Here is a 24,792-nt window from a genome sequence, read left to right as displayed (position 1 = left end):
TTAGGTAATTGTGTAAAACAATATTTTGTGACATAAATATAGCGTATAATGTTTTGTATTCGATTAAATATTTAAAGAAAACACTATTTATCGGATTGAGCTATGTATTATTGTAAACTTATAATTATTTAAACATAATTTTAAATTTATCCGACGTTTCGCGTGCTATATAAATTTAAAATTATTTTAAATAATTATAAGTTTACTAGATACATAGCTTCAATCCGGTTAAAAAAAAGTTTTCTTTAAATGTGTAAAAGCTATGTTAATAAAATACATTTACGATTAAATGTGTGTTATATACAATAACTCTAAAACAAATCATTGACTGACGCGGAATTTGGAGTTAATTTTCTTTTCTCGAAAATTGTAAAGAGGTAATTGATAGTTTTATTTATCATGTTTAAAGTGAATGTAACTAGAAAAGTAACAAGTAATATATTTGAGTAATCCAAAAATATATAGTTAATGTTACCTATAAGCTAATGATTTTTATATTCAGTGTTTTACGTAATAAATAAATATTCTTTGATTTGATTCTGTGCCGTGTTATTTACACGGTGCACTGCAATAAATTGGTGTGGTGTTAAAAGCACTCGAAATCGTATTGTACTTACAAAAGTATTATATATATTATATATTGTACTTACACAAAATGATTCTCTCAGTCCACGTACGCTCAATAAATTAACAATTTTCAAGTACTACGAAACACAATACTAATATTGTTCTAATACTTTCGATCGAAGAAAACATTCGACATCATAGCGAACACGCATTCAGTCCATTGCACACTCCAATATTGCTTACATATGATATGATTCACTGGGATCTCAAGACGGCACTCGAGATGATCGCACTTTGGCTTATACGCTGACGACTGTAGACACGAGTATAGCAACCATAAACCCGCAGATAGATCTGGTGGAGGCTGCACTGATCTTTGGAGGCGCTGAGTATGTGGTTTCTTCTCCGGCAATCGTCCGACTCACTGCTTCAATAAACAAATTTACATAGTTTTTATTTCAAGTTAACTTTTTTGGCAATTCTTACTTTAATTATTCTATACATTGTCTTCACATATAATTATTTAACTAATGTCCTATTCTATAAGAGTAAGTGTGGATTGTCTTACCCATTCTTTTTCATTCTACACGAAACTACCGTTTAGAAGGAGCAACTAGCTAACAACTAACTATCATCTTTATATTTTATTAAACGTACAGAAGTGCAATTTTAGGTGGTTGAATTGGAATAAATTATTTAACTTTGACTTTATAAGCAATACGTTAAATTATATTATTAGTAATGACGCAACAATATTTAAGGTGTATAATCTACTTTCTGTATCTCAGGGTTTAGAAAAGATGCCTTCACAGTAGTGTATGTAGAAAGTCGAAATCAAGATTTGTATAATTTCTACTAGCAATCAACCTTCGGAGCCTGACACACACCATCCACTAAAGCATGCTTGGTTTCCTCGCGATGTTTTCCTTCACCATAGGAGTGAGTTTCATAGATTATATACAATAATAGACAGATAGTCTATTATATTTTTTTTAATTTATAGCACATTGAAGCTAATAGACCACTGCTACTTTTTTATTACAGCTACTGTTATATTTAAAATTATACAAAAATACATAACACAAATGAGATGAACAGTGTTTATTTGAAAAACAAAAGGCGATTGAATGTGACATTCATTGTTGAAAGACCGTGAACCTATCAGCTGTTTGTTTGAACATGGCGATGTGTCATTATTCTAATTTTATAAATATTGTATTATTATTTGTAAATTTAATTTATGTTTTGAGAGAACAAATATAGCATTTTCCATATAACTTTTTTTAGTTCTTATGCTAGTTCCATATCATTATTGATATTATATTTATATTTTATTCTGAATATTGCAGACTAAATTATTTGCTGTGTGTCTATGAAGACATTTAAACAAGTATTCATGGTGCTAAAATCTCACCAATATCAGGAGTCCCAGATCCTTCCTCTCCAGAACCCTCAGCATCATATGCGGCGTCATCATCAGTGTAGAGACGACCAGAGCCTGAACCTTCGTCTCCAGCTTCATCGCCTTGCATGAAAGCCTCGGCTGCTGGGAGATTTCCGCTCGAAGAGTGCGATACAAGTAACTGATAAAGGAATTTTGATGTTAATAGACAGCCCCGCTGCTTAAAATAGTATTTTCTGTAGTGATAAATGTATTTTTGCTTGTAATAACTTTTAAACATAAACAGAACAGTAAATAAAACCGTTTAATAAATTTATTTTAGCTAAGAAATCTATATTATAAGTACAGATGTATGAACAATAAAAATAACGTTTTTAAATAGTTTTATATATGTTTTAAATCTTTTGTGAAATATAATGTTTAAAAGGCGAATCCATCCTCTACAAGAATTACCATATATAGTACATAAATACTGGTAAATCCTAACTATATTATATATCCACAGTATATCTTATATTACCTGTCTTGCCTGACGTAATCTCTCGCCAAGAATTGCCACTTCAGGGTTGGAAGCAGTCTCCGTCATTTCGGGATTGTATTTCTGATCACTCATGGAAGCAGATGCCACTAAAGCTTTGGTGTACCTGAGACGAATATTTCAATTGTAAAATTACTCTTAGTCAGTATGTCAAAGTTTAGAGTGTAGGTGAATTATCATAACAATAATCTATCAAAATATAGTATCTTCATAATGCGTTATGAAAATTTATATTCTATACGTATTATATTTTATTATATTATCATTTAAAACATGGTCTATTTTGAATTTAAAACTTAATATAGTATTGTCTTTTATTAACATTAGTTTTACACATTTAAAGAAAACACTTAATTAACGGATTAAAACTATGTATTTTAAATTTATCCCGACGTTTCGCGTGAGACAAAAGGTGTTGAATGTCAAAAAGTATCACAGCTATAGAAAACGTTAATAAAGAGAGTAGCGTTTTCTTTAAACTTAATATAATTTTTACTTACTCTCCAACAGTCTCCCCGTTCCAGCAATTCTCATTTCCATCAGTGGCAAAGTCTGGGTCATCGCAGAGTCTGTCAGCCATACTGGCGAACAGCTTCTTCGTAGCGGCAAGCGTTGCTGCAAACTGGAGCAGTTCCGTATCTGGTGGTGGAGCCCGCAACGCGTCCCTTCTAGATGCTCCCGTCGGGGAGGGAGAAGGCGGGTTCGGGCTCTCAAGGGTAGATGGTGGACCGCATTCCTGACGCACCTGCGAATCGTTGCGACATTAATATACGAGTTTCTTACTTGTAAAGTCTTGGTTGAAGCGCTTTTGCCTATTACTCTGTCGGGGTAATAGAAGGCTAGAAGGAACCATTTGCGTAAAATGAAAATTTCATTAATTCTACAGAAGAACTTAAAATGATAAAACCCCGACCTTCTCAAATGCCTACTACAATTCATCATTCATACATTAGTATTTATTTATCAATTCTATTATATTTTGGCAAACTCCTCCAAATCTCTCCATTACTGTCTTTTCCACTCTTTGGCACTTTGGGCAGCTTAATAATTTGTTCTGTTAGGAAGGTCTGCCAAGGATAGAGAGACATGGAAACAATCGGGGGAGGCCTATGTCGACGGAAAACCTGAACAGGGCGGTTAAGAATAAATTATTGTTTTTGCTATGTAAATAGATATAGGAATATAGTAATATTTATATAGTTTGATAAGAATAGCATTTAAGCGAAATGGTCAGCGAATAAAGGTCTTTTAATATTATTATTATTTATTTATTTATCAAACCGTATGTGTTGAACGCAATATAATTAGCACACAGAATATTTATTTGCCACCAAGAAAATATAAAAAAAAGGTTTTTTTAAGAATGTTGGTAATTATGATGCCGATATTCGAGTTTATTACAGGTTAAAACAATAAAGCGACAATAGACTCCGCAGTTTTAACTAATTTTGCCAACTTAGAAAGTACTTTTGATTATTTAATTGTCGTTATTGACAGTGGGTAATGCTATGTCGACCGAAGAGCACCTAACTAACCAAAGTCTGATGTCGACGAATTAGGCCATTTGTCGTTAAATCAAGGTTAACGACATTTAATTACACTTAGATAAGACATGAGATGATCTTTCGTAAAATGTTCTCAATCTAAGTTAGTTGTAATAAAAATAATAGTCAATTTGTAGGCTCGGAACGCCATCATTAGGACATCGCGAATGTCGGTCACAAGATAGAAATTAGCATAATGAATATGCCACATTATAAGATTGGTAAATAGCCCGCGGCGGTGTCAATGCCCTTCGTGACTCGCGACAAACGCAAATAAACGAGTATGCCCGCAAATAGACGCATAGCCCGTGCTCAGCGCAAATATTTCGTGCAATTATAACAAAAATTACCCTCGTACAAAAGCTGATTATGGCCAGCAATGTAAACTACCACCAGGATCTAGACCAGGATTCCCCAAACTTTTTTGTGTTGTATACCCCTTGCCATGTTTTTCCGTGTTGGGTAGACCCCTACTTACCTGATATTAATTTCCTAACTGTAGTAAAGTTTACTGCTAAAAACTTAAAGTAAAAACACATATTAATTCATACGTTTATTAATTGAATTTTTGTATTTTTTTGTATTACAAGTTCAAATTGCGACCACAAAGCGAATACCAACATCCTACAACTTATACAATTTTATAAACATATATAATATTTTTTTTACTTCATAGGTACTTTTATAAATAATGTATATGTTTTGATATTATAAGATAGTATGCTGTAAGTAAATAGGTACTATCAGTGTATGTGTTGAGATCCACTATCGTGGACCCCCATTTTCATTTATGGACCCCCAAATTTTTTTTCGCTGACGTAGACCCCTTGCAGGTTGTCATAGGGGTCGATATAGACGACTTTGGGAATCACTGATCTAGACGAAAGGAATGGTCCAAGAAATCATTCAGTTAGTTTTATCACAAAAGTTGTATATACGGTAATGAAATTGAAATGACATTGATTGCGGTTCAGAAAATTATTTCGGAATATGTTATGACAAAATTTGTATTCAAATTCTAGCTGGGATGGCGTGGCGTATAAAATTATCACGTACATTTGGTGGCAGTTTAAAAACCTGAATACAGTAATTTATATAAATCGATTATTTGCCAAGATAGTGGTACAATTAAATAAATTTATTTATATATGGCTTGGTCATATTAATTTTTATGTCATAATAAGAACATCAACAGAATGTCATAATAATAAGTTAAGTTATTTATAAATGGTGTCAAACTTATGGTATATATCCTCGCCACCTTGCTTTGATAATTTAATCACCTTTCTCTTGAAAGAATTTCACGCCAACTTCTAGGAAGGTGATTAAATAGTTTGATAGCAATTGCGAATACATTGTGATGCAGCATGCAGAAAGTTGGAACCCTCGGTATACACTGCCAAGTTTCTTTGAATGTTTTGAACAATTTTTTGATGCCGATATACATTCATAACTGCTATATATTACATAACTAATCTTACATATGTGTGCCTAATAAACTAAACGAATCGTAAAATATGTGTTTGCAAAACTCAAATTCGAGTGTTTTTTTTTATTTTTATTTATTAATCTGCTTTGGCATTGCAACTTAAAGGCAACGAATGTTCCACATGTTGTGTATTAAAAAGGTAGGCTAAATAAAAAAACATATTAAGGCAAAACCTTCGCGGGGACGGCTAGTTTTAAAACATATTAGTATTCAATAAGGCCGATCGGAGATACTAAACAAATAACACCATTGTCTTTGTTTAAATATATTATTGTAGTCCTTTAAACAAACCATTCATCATTATTTATGAATACAATGAATCAATTATGTAATTACATATAACACAATGTTGATATGTTTATGACAGAAACATGACCTACATTGCGATAGCTTTTTCATTTTGTTCTCGCTTCTTCTCTTGCGTGTATCAAGGGCAAGATCGATTTACTATTGTGTGTATATGTGTAATATGTTTGAAGTGAAATTATTACGCAGAAAACCTCACGAAGATGTGGAGCGTTTATCGACGAAATGAGAGAAAGAGAGCGATTGAGAGAGAATGAGAGAGAATGAGAAATGGAGATCAAGAAAATTTCTGTCGCATAACCTCTTCTATCGCATATTATCATTAGCACGTATATGGTACACGATAATCTATTGGGGCTTTTACCTTAGTAATAATTAATTTACAAAGTTTCACTTCTGACATATGTACTTTGTACGCACGCACTTTTTTGTATATAAATTAAATTGTTGAAAATGATATTACTTGACTGAAGTATTGCTACTTTAGTCAATTACTAGCTATTCGTAAAAAATAGCAGTGGCATATGTAACTTTTTGTTAACCACTGAATACAACCGACTTGTAAAAACAACATATAACAACATTAACAATGCAAAATCGATTAATAAAAAAATATTTCTTTTACTTTATACGTTTTCTGCGATAAAAACAAAAGTTTTAACCGGTCCACATTTTCGGTATTTCTGATTTAATCATTTCATAGACTCTTAGAATGTAAGTCTATATAAGCCACAATATATTTTGACGTTTAATTGTGAATTTCAAACAAACAGTTGTGAGTGGGTGTGTAATAATTTGAGCATCCGGCGTTGTGTAAAACAGTCATCGAATGCCATCATGTTATCGTTAATATAGGCTTTTATTTCAAACAGCTATCAAAAAACAATTTTGTTTTGTTTATGAACTTTCTTATATATTAAAAGGTTTATTTATGCATTTAACACAAACATATCACACACACACAACGTGGCTGCGTCAAGAAGCTCTCAAAATGATCTTTAGAACTACGGCGTGTGTCAGGCACAGAAGGGTGATCACTTTCTTGTCTAATAGAGAAAACAAATGATCAAATCAAATCAAAAGCCATTTATTCATATAGGTAACATAATGTACATTTATGAACGTCAAAATATACTTTAAATGCTTCTAATTTTACATTTACTGCCAGTTCTCAAATCAAGGGCGTAGAACGGAAGAGAAGAACTGGCAATAAACTCTCCGCCACTCTTTTTAATCACCAAGTTTTTTTTTACACAATGTTTGTAAGGAGCTGCAACCACTACACCATGTTCCATATGACATCTTGAGTAATAAATAAAAATAAAATATTATAAATATCTCGAATCAGATACACAAATTTGACGCGTAGACATAAAGTTGCAGCACCACTTACACACTAGTTTTTTTCCCGATATAGGGTTAGCTTTGAGATGGAATAATTACTACTAACTACTAACTAATTCTTTTGTAATCGTAAATTTACTGCTTGGTAGGGATGTAGGTACTGTAGGGCGGTAGGCCCTACACACATATTTATATACAGAAATCTATTTGATATCAGTCTCTTTAAATTTTATCCTGACCTCATTGCCTAATATCAATTGCAACCTAAGAAGCAAAATAAATATTCAATACTTTTAGTAATAAACACTTAATTGATTTCACTACTATCGTGTTGTGACAATTAATAAAATAACGGGCTTAAAATGTCTGGCGCCTCGAAATTAATTAACGATTAAGAGTCGAATTGCAATCGACATTGAAATTCAAATATACAGGTTTTCACCACGAATCCGAGTCGGTAGTCGTAGGCAGACGTGTCCATAAAGATAGAACATCAATAAATATGTGTGATGCGGTGTATCAATAAAATTGCCTAGTCGATTGGCTGCGTCGGCGCCCACGTGCCATGGTTTAAGTTGCATGACCTTTAACTTTTATTCAGTAATTTAAAAATATTCGACATTCCTTTAAAAACATCAAACTCAATTATAGACATATTTTTATTGATAATTTTATTAAAAAAACTATTTAACAGATAATACAATATAATACTAATTAATTTGCGATATTTCTTTTAAAACCAGTGTTGTCAGATGATTTGCTATTTTAAAACAGTACCGAGAATTTTTTTACGCCGGCTTTTTCTGTCGGCCAACATCCTCTGTCTTCTTTGCCGATGAGTAGGGATGTCTACTGATTCAAATTTAATGACGTGGAATAAGTGACTGTATCTCATATTCCATAAACATATTTTATAATGCACCAAGTAAAAAACTCTGGCTAAATGTAAATTGGAATTATTTTATACCGTAAATCGCAATCGTTTATGACTTGTTGTGAGAGAAAGCAATAGGCGTGGGCGGGCGCCGGCGTTCAAGCCTTCGAATAACGTTGTAACACTTTGATATATATTGACTTTGACCCGAGATTGAAGACGTTATACAATTTAGTCTAATCTGTCTATAATATAACAGTACAATTAAGATATATTATTCTATGCAAAGTGAAAAAAGCCATCTCAAGAAATTAAACATTAATAATTATTGTTAAGGCCATGTGCGGTGGGGCGATTGTTTGGATAGATTTGTTATGTAAAACAATAAATACATGTAATTTTGTCTTTTTTTTTTGAACTGGATTACTTGGCTTGCGATAAAATATATCGTGTAAATTTCAAAATCATGTTTCAAAATCGTTATAAAATGAATTCAAAGTGTAAAAAATTGGCTATGTTTGGATTTCTTTTCTATCGAGCAAAGTTATTTAAATTGTGTATCGATCTTTCAAAATCGATACATAAGCTACTGAACTCCACCATATATCTTTTCAGTCCCTCTAGAAATGATGATGAAAAATGGAAAGGAACAATATACTTTTTTGGATCTTGGCAACCAGATCGGTCCTTAATGTGTGAGTGATAAGAGACGATAAGTGTTAAAGGCAATCCTTTCGATCAAGCATATATTTATTAAATTATTTACTACATATCAGAGAATTAAATACTTTGTTTCTATTGTTATTAATTACTTGTAATATATATGTAATTCTGAGTCCCCAAGATTGGGGTAGGTTTCTCAGGGATTCGTTAAATTTAATCAACAAGAAGGTGATGAGAATCCTTGTGTGCCTCGCATCGCACTTGGTTGAAAGTGTGATGTTTAGTTCAGAGTAGAGATTCATGACTATGTCAAAAACTAGCCTCGAAGTTGGGTTTAGAATCTCTCGCAGGACAAGTGGGTTCTTCTAATAAGATTTTTGCTACGTTATCATAGTTAATTAATATTTAATTAGTGTAGATTCTTATGCAATTGCATGCATTTTGCATGTTTAAACGTGTCCTAGAAGATTACACCAATTAGTCCTCATGCAGATTTCTCGGAATGAATTAAAACTGGTACTGCACATGAGTGTGCAGACTAAATTGTCTACAATAATTATATGTACTATTATGACATTTCTCGCATTAAAATAATTATGGCTTAGGTTCTAGAATTAAACGCACGCAGGCCAAGATATTATTACTTTAACATTATAACATTTATTATATTAAACTTACATATTATTATTCACAATCAACCTGTCAGCCTGTTTATTGCCAGTTCTTCTCTTCCGTTCTACGCCCTTGATTTGAGAACTGGCAGTAAATGTAAAATTAGATTCATTTAATATTTCTTTTTTTTTGACGTTCATAAGTGTACATTATGTTACCTATATGAATAAATGAATTTTGGCTTTTGACTTTTTTGACTTACTAAGAAACTGAGTTTTCTAGTTTCATTAACTGCACATAAACGTGAATATTGATGCAATTGCAAATAGCAATATAACAAATAGCAGAGAAGAGGTTAGATTACGACGTAGTTACTGGAATTGGCATTACCTACAGAGATAAATTCAATTTAATTTCAACATTAGGGTGCGTCCACATCTGGCGAATGTGCCGCGAGTGCCGTTAGCTGTGGCGCGTAATGGTTTGGTGCACCTCTTCAGGGCAACTCGTAACGTAGAAGGCACAGTTCCGTTTACTGGTGTGGGTGGAAGGAAGATGCAGCTCGCAAACTGATCACGAGCTGCATATTCGCGGCATATTCGCCAGATGTGGACGCACCCTTAAATTAACCCAGCCGCCAATTGGTGACATTTTAACTATCACTCCAAATGTAGATATATAATTGAAATTCAATATAATTTCCCTAATTACTAAATATGTAGGATAGAATTTCATTTAGTTATATCATAGCCTTATCTTATATTTAACTGTATTATAGAGTTAGAGAGAGTCTATATTACCTAAGGAGTGCATTTGTGTATATACACACAAACCAAAGTATAAAAATAGATATACACAGAAGATATGTATAACTTCTTGCAATATTAACACAAATGTAAATCTCCAAAAACATGATTAAAGGGCATCGCCTAGGTTTGGTGAAAAATGAAAAACATGATCCATTCAAATATTAAACAATTGAGAAATCGTGTTGTTAAAGTTAAATATTTAGTAAGGGAACTCTCTTTAAAAGGATTTGTGGCTTTTGTTCAAAATTTTAATCTTTTACGGATGCGAGAGTAGGAAATAACACCATTATGGTCCTACAGGAAGTAGGTCGGGGATTGTTTATGTTTCATTATATTTCTGACATTCATACCGAAAAGATTTCAAAGGGCGAATAAGTTTCAACCGAAATATAATATGTAATTTCATTTTTGTTTTATTTTTCAATAATTCAAGACATTTTATTTAATGCATTAGAACATTTAATAAATAGTATCAACCGAATTATGTTTAATGTTTATATTAAAGAAAACACTTTTTTAACGGATTGAAGTTATGTATAATTGTAAAATTATTATTATTTAAACATAATTTTAAATTTATCCGACGTTTCACGTGCTTTACCGCGTGTTATTATCTGTATTTATTACTTATATACAGAAAATACTATTCTTCTATTTCTATTGGTATCTATTGGTATCGACTCCGGGGAAGATACCAATAGAATAGAGTAATACAACATTTTCTATAGCTGTGATACTTTTTTTGACATTTAACACCTTTTGTCTTCAGTCACCATGACCACGCTGTAAAGCACGCGAAACGTTAAATAAATTTAAAATTATGTTAAAATAATTATAGGTTTACAATAATACATAACTTCAATCCGTTAAAAAAGTATTTTCTTTAAATGTGTAAAATGTTAATAAAAGACAATACTATGTTTAAATTATTTACAAAATTAAAGAAAAGTAAAAAAATAATCATGAAAATTATACCGTTTTTCGAATCCTTTTATAAAATTGTTTTTCTTTTTATTGTTTTAGAAGTTTATTTAACGTAGAATCTGTAAGCTTTCCGATTTGAGCCCGAGGGATCAGAAGCGGCTCCGAGGCTATTAGTATGAAAATTGAAAGTCAACATTTCCCTTCACCTTTATTACTTTGCCACGATTTACGACGTGAAATGTGATTTGCAACTTAATATAAACAGTGTATAATTCAATTGGACTTTTTACTAGATTGTTTGAACTTTATTGCTATAATTTGAGAATGATTGGATTATGTGTATTCTATATTATAAAGAGAAAACATTTATGCTTTTGTATGTATTTATTCATTTCGTTATCCTACAGCTAACATATATTATATATAATTACAAACAAATACACTGAAAATATAGCCAAAGATGGAATACATCATACATATGTTTGTATTGTTGAAACATTGGATGATGGAACAAAAAAAATTGTATTATAAAACGCATTAATATCTACAATAAGAATGTTTGACCATGGGTAATTGTGTGTTAACTTATCCCGAGTCGGAACTATGTCAAATATTGTGTATAGGAAAGTTCTAAGACACTAAGTTCTCCGATAAATCTCTATAAATAGAAAAAAGTTTAGCATTTTCAATATTTGCTTTTAAATCAAAAATATGTCAATGGCCGTAAAGTATATTTCAATTTACTAATGTCAGACATTCTATGTGAATGTTACGAATTCAAAAATGTATTAGATCTATGTTAAAAGTAACATGTGTATATTGATTAGATTACGGATATAACTGTGTTTCTAATAATCTGAAAGGAAGGAATTAAAAACTATATAAATAAAACTTTTATGATAACAAAAATATATCCAATATCCGACTTTCTAGAATTTCCTCTACCACGAGGCGGAATCTACGGGACGGAAACCAAGGCAGTGCTAGTATTGAATAAAACTAATAATATAGAATAAGTCTAGAACTAAAATAATACCTACTAAACTAATCGTAACGATTTCTAGACTAATGGTAATATTTACTACAAAAATAAACTTTGTTTTTTCTTATACTATGTGGATGGCATATGACGACGAATACCAAAGCTTCAAAAGAATTTAAAACTAAATCATGAATTAATAACTAAAGTAAATTTGCCTCTTACAAAGTTACATAAACTTAAATTTTTTATATTAATTTCATTTATAAACCCAGGACGTCTTATTTTTAACACCTTCTCTTACTATATTACTTACTATACTTATTATATTAATACGTAATTTAAGTAATGTTAACCGATCTTCCGTATTCTCTTTCAATCTTTCTTACAATACCTCTACCTCCATGGCCCAGTGCGTGAAGCGACGTTCGCTCTCTCACTCTCTCCATCTCTCTCTCTTCGTTTATAAATTTTTATCTTATCTCTGCTACTTGCTTGTGAATGATATACTTATGTAACGATATACTACATCTTTAAAAGATACTGATAAAAAATAATGTAAAAAAGTTAGTACATTATTTACCTAACTTAAGAGGTTCAGAGAGAACTCACAGATGATAAAAAAAGATTAATTAATGAACATAATTTTAATGTCACAGATTTTTTTATAAATGATTCGTGACCATCTGCGGTATCTGCTGTACACATGGTAGCATTTGTATCATTCACAATAATACATATACACATATCAAAAATATTCCTTAGAATTATTTGGTTGAACGAGTTTGTATATTAATTGAAACCTGCATCCCACTTCATGTAATGTGTAGAAACTTTTATAATTATACTTTTACAATATTTATTTTGTTCACAGATGTATAAAAATTAAAAATACATCATTATACAACCCTTTGAATAGCTGTACACATGAATAAAATTGTTCTCGCATTAAATTATAATGATTTATTGGAATTTATTGACTTATCAGTGCTTTCAATATTCATCAAGTGGAAACCTACGCTTGCTCCATATTATGCTCCTAGTTAATTCAACAGAATATATTCTGTGAATACATACAAAATTGTATTGTAAACCATTTTGTATGTATGTATAGGTTTTTCTATATAAAAACTCTTTAATTTTTACAAAAACCTTACTGCACGTTTTTATGATTTTACTACATTTTTAAGCAAGATGTCAACCATTTTCGTTTTTTTTATTGCAACAGTTTTAACTTTAAGTCAAACCATATTGTTTTTGTTTATGTTAGATGTTGTTAGAAAATATTCACCAATTAATCCGTGTGTTTCCCAATCCCATAACACCTCAATATGAATGCAGGTCATTATAACTTCAATTAATTTTATATTGGACTAAAAACTTAAATTAAAAACTTTCGTAACATTTAAAAATAAACTTAATCCTTATTTCACATTAAAACCAATTTGTAATCGAATCAGCCAATTAAACCGTTATAAAATTTTTTATAATCTGTGCACAGATTAATCAGTCACAGACTATAAACGATAAATTTTAGTCTATAGCGAAGATGTTCTGTGACCGGCGCCCACGGGTGACCCCACCTCGCCCACAATCACTTTATGGCCTCATCATTTAACATAAAATGATGTTTAACAACATTATTGGTGAAATGAAAGTTACATAACTCAACAATAGACTGTCCGCGATGGGCATTTGACATTTGAATGTAAATTTTACTTAAATCAGTCGGTAAATCAAAATGTATAGTATATAAGAAGATATCTGATCTCTTTAATAAAAAAAAATATTAAACAAAATAGAAAGTTATAGTATATTTATTGGCAGAGTAGAGAAATGCATCAAGTAATGATCGTGTCGCTAAGTTGTCTGGCTCTTGGCCAGTCCTTGGATTGCAATGTTGACGAAACACTTGTCAACTACAAATTGCAGTTAGCACTTACTGCATTGGCAGTTGGCACAATACGTAGGCTGGTGCCTCGTCTTTGGTGATAACTTTTTTAAATCTATACTGAGTATAATTAACTGATATAGTAATTTATAATGTCAAAAAATATTCTTTATTTACTTAACAATGTTTTAATTTTTCTTAATAAAAAGAGCTCCTCCCAGAAGCCGTATTCGCGTCTATTTGGGGTGGAAGATAAAAGCCGGTTTTAATTACTACAATAAGACAAAGATTCTCTGAATTTGCTCCACAATTCATTGCTCGTGAATTAAAATTGTACTTGAAATGCATTATTTTTCTTTATGAAACTTGACGCGTTCGCATTGTTCCTATAATTTATACCGACTCGGGTCACTGACACCTCGAGCTCCGCGCGAAATGAAACTTATTGCTGACTTCGCAATAAATCAAAGCTAAGCTCATTGTGCATTCGCAAATATATTTTATGCAGAAATATCTCGACTAGTTTTAACTATGATTCCATTTCGATTTTCATATTACTGTTATTTAGAGAATTCATTTGCCTTTTCTTTAGATTTTTCTTGTCTATTTATTATATATATATATTATTTGTACTTACTTGTTTTCAGTTTCATTGTTTTATAATATACATCTTAGCTTTTTACCGCTTTTTTTAACGCTCATTATTAATATATTTTTAAAATTTTTGAATGAATGATTCATAATTAAAAAAAATTTAATCTTTTAGAATAACTTACAGCTTAAAAACATATCCATTCATATGTTTAATTTAAATAAAAAACATATTTGCAATTCACACGTGGTAGAAGTGAAACCTTCAAATACAAAAGTTTTTATAATTAATCATATATAAATAAATAAAAAATCACTATCTAAATGTATTATTAGAACTATTTATTATATATTATTAAACTTTTCTTTACAAACAGTAGATATATTTTAATGATATTTTTTTTTAAGATAAACGAAACGAACTCCTATCTCATTTTCTCCCACGTTAAAGCGTATGAAATTATGTTTCTGTCTCTTTTTACTGTCGCCTTTTCCGTTGCATCCGATTTGAAATCACAACGATTCTGAAGAAGTTTCACTTCAAAAATCAAGAAAAATAAGCTCAGTTTAGTGTTAAAGTAAGGCATTGCAATCCGATTTGAGCTGCAATTTGTCAAAACAAAAGTCTATCCTAAGTTATATTTTGACAAAAGTTTCATTAGCGTTTGAGATTGTAATAATTTCATGTAAATGTTGAAATACTTTTAATGAAACGGAACTGCAAGCTTTCAACGCCGACATTCAAAGTTTCGACGACAATAATTAGACTTTGCGACTCATTATTCACGATTTACATATTGAGCGCTATTTTAACGACCTTAGTGCTGTTTTGAATGCTCGAAGACTTGAACAGCCTTTAAACTATTATTTAAGTGAAAAAGTAATTTTAAACGTTTGTTAATACGACCATTAACTTAATTAAAATAAATAGTTGGGTCAAGTTTGGAGCTCTTTCTAAGTTTTCCATTGAAAATATGACATGTGATGTCATCGTATGAGTGCAAAACAAACCATAATTGATATTGTGTTACTCTTGGCATCTATCTATTCTTTTTTTTCATTTCATATTTATGTTTAAATGTAGATATATTATCTATCTATTTCCTAATTTAATGTAATTAAAACTAGCTGTATGAATATTAATAAATAAAGTAAATAATAATAAATGTGGAGTGTATTATCTAGAATTGTTTGTTGTCTATTTGAAGGTTGGAATTAAAGATTTGTATTAGTTGTGGTTTTGGATACAACAACTGTATAAAGTTATGAGAATTCCCCCCCCCCCCCAAATGTAACGCGCCCTAACATTTTTCTGTACACAATAGTAAAACGTTTTGTTACCACCTAGTGACTCATTAAACCTAAAAGTTGCCTTTTATATGGTGTAAAATATCGGAAAGTCGAAAATAATATTAGCCATGACGCACAATTCAGTCACTGCCCCCGAATCGTACCGTTTCCCATCCCCCCCCCAAATTTCGTTACTAATAATATATTATAGTGTTAGTAACGAAATTTGATTAATATACTATAGTAATACTTTGGGTTTATATTTTAAATTATTAAGAAATGTTAATGTAAATCCGTACCTTCTTTTCCAATATGACATGGTTCTCCAATGCGTGCATGATGGCTTCAGACACCCTGGCATCCAGCGCCCTGAGGGCGGCGTCTGCATCTGCCCTCGACAGCCGTTCCACGCCTTCCACGTAACCAGCCCATGGTGCATCCAGCTCTGATATTATCGACCCAATACATCTGAAAAGAGAATTTCGCTATAATTTTTATGTTTAAGCCCAGACCGCCCTTGGTTCCTAACAACATGAAGTGCTTACAAGTGGTTTATATACTTTTATAAAAATTGCTATTATACTTGATACAAGAGCATGTCGAGAGCAGATTTGAGTGAAGGGTTGATCAATCGATACTTTAAAGTAGTGCTTCATTGAACAGCACTTAAAAGTAATAGCTACATTGTTTTCACGTAAAATCGTTATTTCTGTTGAGTAGAGCCTAGTGCACCTTACTGTCTAACTGTCTACCTGTAGGTTCAGCGTGCGACTATTAACCACAAGGTCGTAGGTTCGGTCCCCGGCTGTTCACCAATAGACTTCCTTTCTAAGTGCGCAATTAACATTCGCTCGTATGGTAAAGGAAAGCATCTTGAGGAAACCGCCTTGTCTGAGGGCTATAGGAGGCTAATCCCCTACTTGCTTGTTAGATTGCAAAATGATTATGAAAAAGATTCAGAAATTTGATGCCCAGACCTAACGGGGTTGAGAAAACCGACATGTCTTCGACACAAAAAATCAACACTCTGCAACCGACCGTCGTCCCGTGCGGACGTCTGCTCCAGTGCTCTCTCGCTCGCTCCGTGTGAGTCATCGCCGCTTGCCACTGTGTACAGTGCGCACGCGCTCTCCGACTGCTGCCTTTGCCGCCTGCTGCGCTCTCATTGGTCGCTTCGCGCCTTCGGTGGACAACGGGCTTTGAAGGCTGCAATTTATGATCGCGGGTTTACCTGCGGCCGCTCAGATAGCCACCTAACGGTGCCAAACGGTTATCTGTCGGTTAACGCCTTGTGCGGGAGTGTTTTGTCCGGGGTGCAATCACCGTGCCTTTTTCAAGGCGCGTAACAGCCCCTCCGCTTCCTCCAAGTCCTGTTGGCGGCCGGGCCTCTTAGTAGGCACGCGATAGGGAGTAGGTACTCCAACTACTTTCCTAGCAACCGGCTAAAAACAGGTCCACTGTTGGACGGGTCCTGTCACATCCGTAGGGGCTCTATTTACCCAAACTCCTACGGGCTGGTTAGGTCGGTGACAAACCACACCTCCGCTATCACCAGCGGAGACGCATACACGTTAGGGCAAATCACTAGCTTAGGTACTCACTACCAGTAGGCTTAGGTACACACTCGTCGTCAAACTGTTGGCTTCCCGCCTTCAGAATGGCGTCCGAGGACCCACCTGACATGAGCAGTTTAATGCTCTTTTTAAACAAACGTTATCCAGACGTTATTCGGGCCTTTAATGAGTCCGTTGTCGCTGACTCGCCGCGTTCGCCGTCACCGCCGCCGCGTAAGGTAAATAATAAAAATGCCTCCGCGAAGGCATCGCGATTAATTATCGACCAATCCGGTTCTCGCACGCGCATCGATGAATGCGGTACCACCTCGCGCACCGACCAATCAGGGTCTCGCTCGCGCTCGCGCTCACCGCTCCGTGCGGAAAGCGTAAGCGATGAGTTAATAAGCCAATCACGGCCTTCGTCGCGCATGTCGACTCAATCCGCCCGGGCGGAATCATTAAACGAAACGTCGTCGAACGAGTCAGACGGCTTCGAAACGGTAGGGCGCAAGAAAAAGCGCTCGGCTAAAGGCGGTCCTCCGGCCAAGAGGCCAACTCAGCCCTCAAGCCCTCCTAAGAGGGATCTTAGCTCCCTTTTATCGGGAAAACCCGCGCCGTCCGCTCCCGCGGACCGTATTAAAACACCGCCGCCCGTTTACATTAGGGACAAGGGTGTATGGCCCGCCCTCTCTAAGCTCCTCGACACTAAGTCGATAAATTACAAAGCCCGTACGCTGCGGGATAATTTATGCGTACAGGTGTTTTCATCGGATCACCACCGCTTTTTAACCTCCCACCTTCGCTCTGAAGGTATCGGAGGACATACTTTCCCCCTACCCGAGGAGCGCGTCCTCAGGGTAGTTATCAAGGGCATTCCGAAGGAAATAGACTCCGGGATAGTCCAAACCGACTTAGTTGAGCAAGGGTACCCCGTTAGGGAGGTATTCAGAATGCTCCAACGCACTACCAAAGAAGAGTACGATATGGTACTCGTAGTGCTAGATCTCACTCCGAGCGGGAAAAAGATATTCGGTCTCAGAGAGTGTTGCAAGCTCTCCGGACTGAGGGTCGAAACTCCCCTCAAACATTCATTTACACGACAGTGTCATCGCTGTCAACTCTACGGGCACGCAGCCCGTAACTGTTTCGCCAGGGCGCGTTGCGTTAAGTGCTTAGGCGACCATGGCACCGCGGACTGCAAGCGCACACTTCCGTGCGCCGAGCCGCCGGCGTGCGTGCTTTGCGGGCAACGGGGGCACCCAGCGAATTATCGCGGTTGTCCTCGAGCCCCCAAGGCGCATAAGCCGGCGTCTAGGCGCGCGGCGGGGCGTGACGCGGCCCGCCGTGGCCTGGGAGCAAAGCCCACTTACGTGCCGGCCCCGCAGCCCGAAAATAGCCCCTGGGTCAAGCCCCCGGCAACGGAGGGCCCTCCCCAGCTCACGTCAGAGGCCTTCCCGCCTCTACCAACCAAAGCGGCACCTGCGGCGCCTTCCCAGGCGCCAGCGCCAACACCCGCCATAACGGAGAGGACCACCCCTAAGGCGAGCCCTCCTCCTCAAGCCCCCCGCCCTCCCGCGGAGGCATCTGCGGAGTCCGCAAAAGTTCACAGCGCATTTAATCTTGCGCTTAGCGTTGTAGGCGCGTTAGACTTGGATGCCCTGGTTGCATTCCACGAAGCCTATACGTCAGCTAAAGGTGTGAACGCTAAGGTTGACGTCGTTTCTCAGCATGCCCTGCTACTACAATCCGTGCGGCAATTTGTACAATCTAACACACCGAAATAGCTACGACCACGTCTAGGGTCAAGGCTCGATCGCTGTCCGTAGTGACATTTAACGCAAACGGTTTCAAGCCGCAGGCAGATTTGGTCCGAGATTTCCTCGTTCGCCACCAAATAGATATTTTCCTCGTACAGGAAACGTTTCTTAAACCCAGCGTCCGCGCACCTAGATTCGCGAATTACGTCGCGGTTAGAAACGACCGACCTACGGCGAAAGGCGGAACGCTCATCTACTATAGACGTGCGCTTCACTGCTCGCCGCTAGACCCGCCGTCGCTAACAAACATAGAGTGCTCTGTGTTACGCGTGGCTATGACCGGTCATCAGCCGATTATTATCGTGTCGGTGTATCTCCCTCCATCTAAGGACATCCTAGAGAGCGATCTTAGGACTCTGTTTGCACTGGGCCCCTCGGTCTTATTGGTCGGGGATCTCAATAGCAAGCACGGGGACTGGAATAGCTCAAAAGAAAACCCTAACGGGCGAGCCCTCAGTAGGCTTATTGACGTGCTCAATTTCAATGTCATAGCCCCCATTCAACCGACTCGTCGCGGCATAACTTGTAACGGCCTTCTCTCAACGGACGTCTTAGACGTAGCGGTTCTACGAAACGTAGCACTACAGCCGCGTAGCGTAGAAGTGCTACACGAATTAGACTCAGATCATTTCCCGGTTCAATTTGAATTCGGCCCACCTAATACCCAAGAGAAGAGGTACAAGTCCATTGTCGACTGGCAGAAGCTAGACGAGGCCCTCAAGCCCGTCGAAACTTCTGACCTCTCTAACATCCCCGACGATTTAGTCTCGTCCGCTCACGCGTTAGACGCGATCTCCTCGGTCACGAATTACATTCAGACCAAGGTCGCCGAATCGTCCCGGAAGGTCCCAGATGAGTTCGCTCAACGCTGGGAGCTTCCCCCGGACGCGAGGCGTCTGTTGACCGAGAAGAACGCGGCGACTCGCGCCTTCGCCAGAGCGCCGACCGACGATAACCGCAGAGCACTCCGCGCCTCGCAGCGCCGAGTCAAAGAGCGCATGCGTGAAATAAGAAACGAACGCTGGGACCGTCTTACCAGCGAATTGTCACCTTCGCATACGGCCTATTGGTCTCTCGCGCGTTCCCTTAAAACCGACACGGTGGCTTCTATGCCCCCTCTCAAGCGTCCAAATCTGCCTGACGCATTCGATGACGACGAAAAAGCCGAGTGCTTAGCCGTCAACCTAGTGGAGCAGTGCACGCCGTATCTCGACCATTGCGACCCGGCGCACGTCGAACACGTGAACCGCGAAGTCGAACGCATAGTCGCACTGCCCCTCTCTCCCGAGCCGCTCCCGCCTACGTCGATCGCCGAGGTCAAAACTCTAATCAAGAGTTCACTGCCTCGTAAATCTCCAGGTCTCGACGCCATCTCGAATAAGGTCCTCCGGTGCCTCCCGCCCCATCTGATATGCTTGCTAGTGGCCATATTCAATTGCCTACTCGAAAACTGCACCTTCCCGGCGCAGTGGAAAGAGGCCATTGTCATAGGTATTCACAAGCCGGGCAAGCCTCGTAACAATCCCACCAGTTACCGCCCTATCAGCCTTCTCAACACGCTGAGCAAGCTGTACGAGAAGGTAGTGAAAAAGCGCCTCCTAGACTATGCCCTAGAGAAGGGGCTCATCCCCGATGAGCAGTTTGGCTTTAGGCCGGCCCACTCGTGCGTCCATCAAGTCCATCGGATCACGGAGCACATCCTTTCAGGGATGAACAGCTCACTGAAACCGAGAGCCACGGGTGCGCTCTTCTTCGACATAGCGAAGGCGTTCGACAAGGTGTGGCACAACGGCTTGATTTACAAGCTCTACCACCTTCAAGTGCCACTGAGACTCGTGCGTATCGTACACGACTTCTTGTCCGACCGTTCAATTCGCTATCGCGTGGAAGGAACGTTATCGTCTCCTCGTCCAATCAGGGCCGGAGTACCGCAAGGCTCGGTCCTTTCGCCCCTTCTCTTCACGCTGTATACCGGCGACATCCCTAGGGCTCCGAATGTGGAGCTAGCCCTCTATGCCGACGACACCGCTCTCTATACCACTCATAAAGACAGAGGTGTCATCGTGGATAGACTCCAGACCGCAACCACGTCGCTAGGCGAATGGTTCCGGAAATGGGGCTTCCAATTAAATCCCGAGAAAAGCGTTGCAGTTCTCTTTGCCAGGGGCAACCCCGGTGCTAACGCTAATACTCGGGAAAAATTTCTCCTCAAAAAAGAGGTCACCCTTTACGGACAAGCCATTCCATGGCAAAAGTCCGTCAAATATCTAGGAGTCACGCTCGACAGCGGCATGTATTTTCGTAAGCATGTAGCCGCCGTTCGCAAGAAGGCCGCTTTTGTCCTCTCTCGCCTCCATTACCTCCTAAATAAAAGGAGTCACATGTCCCTTAGACACAAGGTAACCTTGTACAAGGCCTGCGTCCGACCGTGCATGACTTACGCTAGCGTAGTCTTCGCGCACTGTGCCCCCTCGTACATCCACCGGTTACAGGTGCTACAGTCGCGTTTCATGAGAATCGCGACCGGCGCACCCTTCTACGTGAGAAACGTCGATCTCCACTATGACCTGGAGCTCCCTACCATAGCCCAATGGATGAAGTTGGCGTCCAAACGCCACTTCGACAAGGCTAAACACCATCCCAACCCACTGGTGCGTAAAAGCATCAATTACTACCCCTTCCCGACTAAAAAGGCTCGTAGGAGGCCCCGACACGTACTAACGGATCCGGATGATCCAATCACAGTAGCTAACGATAAATTAAAAGCCGCCCGCGCGGCCAATAATAATAGCAGTAGCAATAGACAGATTAGGGTAAAAAACCGCCTTCACCGGGGAAGGCGAGGACCTTTACTTCGCACTTCGCTCACTCCAGTGAGCTTCCGTCCTGCCCTTCAGGCGATTGACCCCCCCGCGACGGCCCAAGCCGAGGTTCGAGTCTCACAGGAGACGCCCTTGCGCGAGTCGCGGGAAACCCCCCCTTTCCGGCTGAGCTAAGCTCGCCAAACAGCCCGTGCTGAGCTGTAAAGGCCCTTAAGGCCAACAGCGAGATTCCATTCAAAAAAAAAAAAAAAAAAAAAAAAAAAAACAAAAAATCAACGGCGTGTGTGAGGCATGGAAGGATGATCACTTGCCTTTTACACTTATAAATTATTATGAAATAGATCAGAAATCTGAGGCCCAGGCCTAAAGATATTTAGTGCCGCTGATTTATTTTAACAGATATCTATAGCAGACATTTTAATGAGATGTTTTTGTACACTATATATTTGTTCTAAGGATTTTATCTGTAACCTGATTTTAAATATAACTCTACAGTTTAAAGCAGAACTACTGGACTTCATTTAAGAGTGTATTTCATTTTTGTACAATGGGGAAAATAACTTTTCATTTTCTTAAATGTAGGCTAGCTAGTAATACGGATTCTTTGTTTTACTTAATGTACATGTTTCTTTATAAAAGGATTCCCCGTTTCGCAAAATGAGAAAGGGAATTTCATTTTACCTTTCTTTTTCACGTATTTTGTTATATTTTGTATATTAGGTGAAAATAACAATCTAGAGTAAGACATGTGTTATTACATAAGTTAAATAACAAGCTAATGTATTGTATTAACATTGCCATTACATAATAGAAATTCCAATTACTTACCCTCTAGCGACATTGAGACAGTAATTCTTGCAAGGGCTGACGTCATGGCCTTGACATCGCGAGCAGCCGCCCATCTTCAACAGCAACCGACCGTAATGACTGTGGGCGGCGCCCTTCACTGCCCCTTCTGCACCGGCCAGAGCACCAGCACCGACACCCAGCACTTGTAAGAGAGCACGCGCAGCCTCCAAAGACTTGGCTAGTGATGACCCCAACTAAACATATCGATATATTTAACTAAAAATTGCAAATTGCTTTAAATTTCTCTCAAATCCTACTACCCTTTTCGCACAGACTATATCTTTCGCTGATCAAACAAAGAATATGCTTATAGAGGTTAAAGAAGGGTTTTATTCATGTAGTTAACATAATGTACAGTTATGAACGTCATAAAAGAAATATACATTGAATGCTTCTAATTTTAGATTTACTGCCAGTTTTCAGGGAGTAAAACGGAAGAGAAGAACTGGCAATAAACTCTCCGCCACTCTTTTTAATCCGTTAATATTAACTTAAATTATATAGTTTAGTACGGCATATGAATACTTAATAGCGAATCAAAAATAATTTATTCCTTTATAACAAATTTCTAAATAACGTATATACCTGTTCGGGGACGTCTCCAAAAGGCTGGACAGCATCATATGCGTCCTTTAGACACGCCTCATAGGCGGTCGTGAATTGCTTCGAGTCTAGCCTTAGTACGTTTTGATACGCGACGGGAAATACTTCTCTGAAGAATTTCTTCGTACTCTGCGCCATCTCTTTGGGCGGTGGGGAGCCCAAGTCAACGGCATCTTCAGTCTCTAGATTGGATCGAAGTAATGTCCTTATGTCATCGTATAGAGTCGATAAGGGAGCGTGAGCCCTCGTGGCATGGCCTCTGTAGAGTTGGGAGAAGAGTGCTGCTGTCTTGTTCTGTGACTGGTGCGACAGGGCAGTTAGGTGCTCTGTAAAAAAACACTTAATGTAACTATATATAACTACTAGGACACTATTTACAAAATACATGACAATACTGAGACTTCAGTCACAATTTCGTATTTTAAAAGAGGAAGGAGATTTGAAAGGAGGAAGGCAGGTAATCATCAGCATAGGTTAGATTTTGATGGCCGTTTCTTTTTGAAGTGAAACTTCTTTGGGCGCAGGAAGGTACATTTTTTACGCATGAAACGTCACGAAGATGTGCAGCGTTTTTGTCGAAGAAAAGAGAGAGAAATTGAGACCGATAGAGAGATAGTGAGAAAGGGAGATCGAGAAAAATACGTGCTATTGGTTGATGTTTTCGTTTAGAAGTTACATATTAGAACTTTATATGGCAATTCTGTCGCATAATGTCTAGTGCAGTAAACGCAGATTTTTATATATTTATATTATTAGCACGTATACAGTGTGAATATAGACCTACACATTCATGGAGTGAACTACTTAAACTCTTTTGACATGTGTACGCATGCACTTGTTTTTTATTTAATACCCTATATGGTCTTACAATTATTATTATCTAGTTCTTTACAAATTCGGTTTCTATACTTTTAGAAGATTTTTCCATAACAGTAGTAACAGCAGTAATGTAACAGTACGACATATCTTGATAAATACTGTATTTCTTAAGCAAATAGCTCTTAAAACAAAGATTTGCAAAGGCATACTGATTAAATATATATAAGTACACATTTAATTCAAATCGAAACAAGAAATCTGTCAATTTGTCTACAGCGGTCGTAATTCGAGCAGAAATCTAGGCGACGCATTTTTTGCGGATCTATTTCAGAAATGTAATCGACTGAGGGCAACGACCGCTGATACCGTTTATAGATCATTTATTTTATCAAAAAGTGTATTACATTTATTAAATCGAATTAACTGGATGATTGATGAAGTAATTACGCTTAGACGAACGAATTTTACGCTGTTAAAACAATATCATTTCAAATATGTCTACT

At 37.3% G+C, this 24,792-nt stretch overlaps 1 protein-coding gene across 2 annotated transcripts in view; it reads right to left on the bottom strand.

The window, feature by feature from the left end:
• Window positions 1-210: 210 nt before the first annotated feature.
• LOC110997131 (division abnormally delayed protein) overlaps window positions 211-24,792 on the bottom strand; it is an 87,495-nt gene continuing 62,913 nt past the window's right edge. The window contains exons 3-9 of one of the 2 annotated variants that reach the window (XM_022265122.2): window positions 23,453-23,796; window positions 22,847-23,061; window positions 16,123-16,291; window positions 3,008-3,252; window positions 2,490-2,613; window positions 1,982-2,150; window positions 211-994 (exon numbers count right to left, since the gene is read on the bottom strand). In XM_022265122.2, the coding sequence (XP_022120814.2) occupies window positions 867-994; window positions 1,982-2,150; window positions 2,490-2,613; window positions 3,008-3,252; window positions 16,123-16,291; window positions 22,847-23,061; window positions 23,453-23,796 (1,394 nt within the window). In that variant the 3' untranslated portion in view covers window positions 211-866. The remainder of the gene's footprint in view (window positions 995-1,981; window positions 2,151-2,489; window positions 2,614-3,007; window positions 3,253-16,122; window positions 16,292-22,846; window positions 23,062-23,452; window positions 23,797-24,792) is intronic. The other variant, XM_022265123.2, reaches the window with a different exon arrangement.

The sequence above is a fragment of the Pieris rapae genome, chromosome 23, assembly GCF_905147795.1.
Source record: "Pieris rapae chromosome 23, ilPieRapa1.1, whole genome shotgun sequence".
Taxonomy (NCBI): domain Eukaryota; kingdom Metazoa; phylum Arthropoda; class Insecta; order Lepidoptera; family Pieridae; genus Pieris; species Pieris rapae.
Note: the sequence above shows the minus strand (reverse complement) of the source record. Positions and strands in the feature narration are given on the sequence as shown.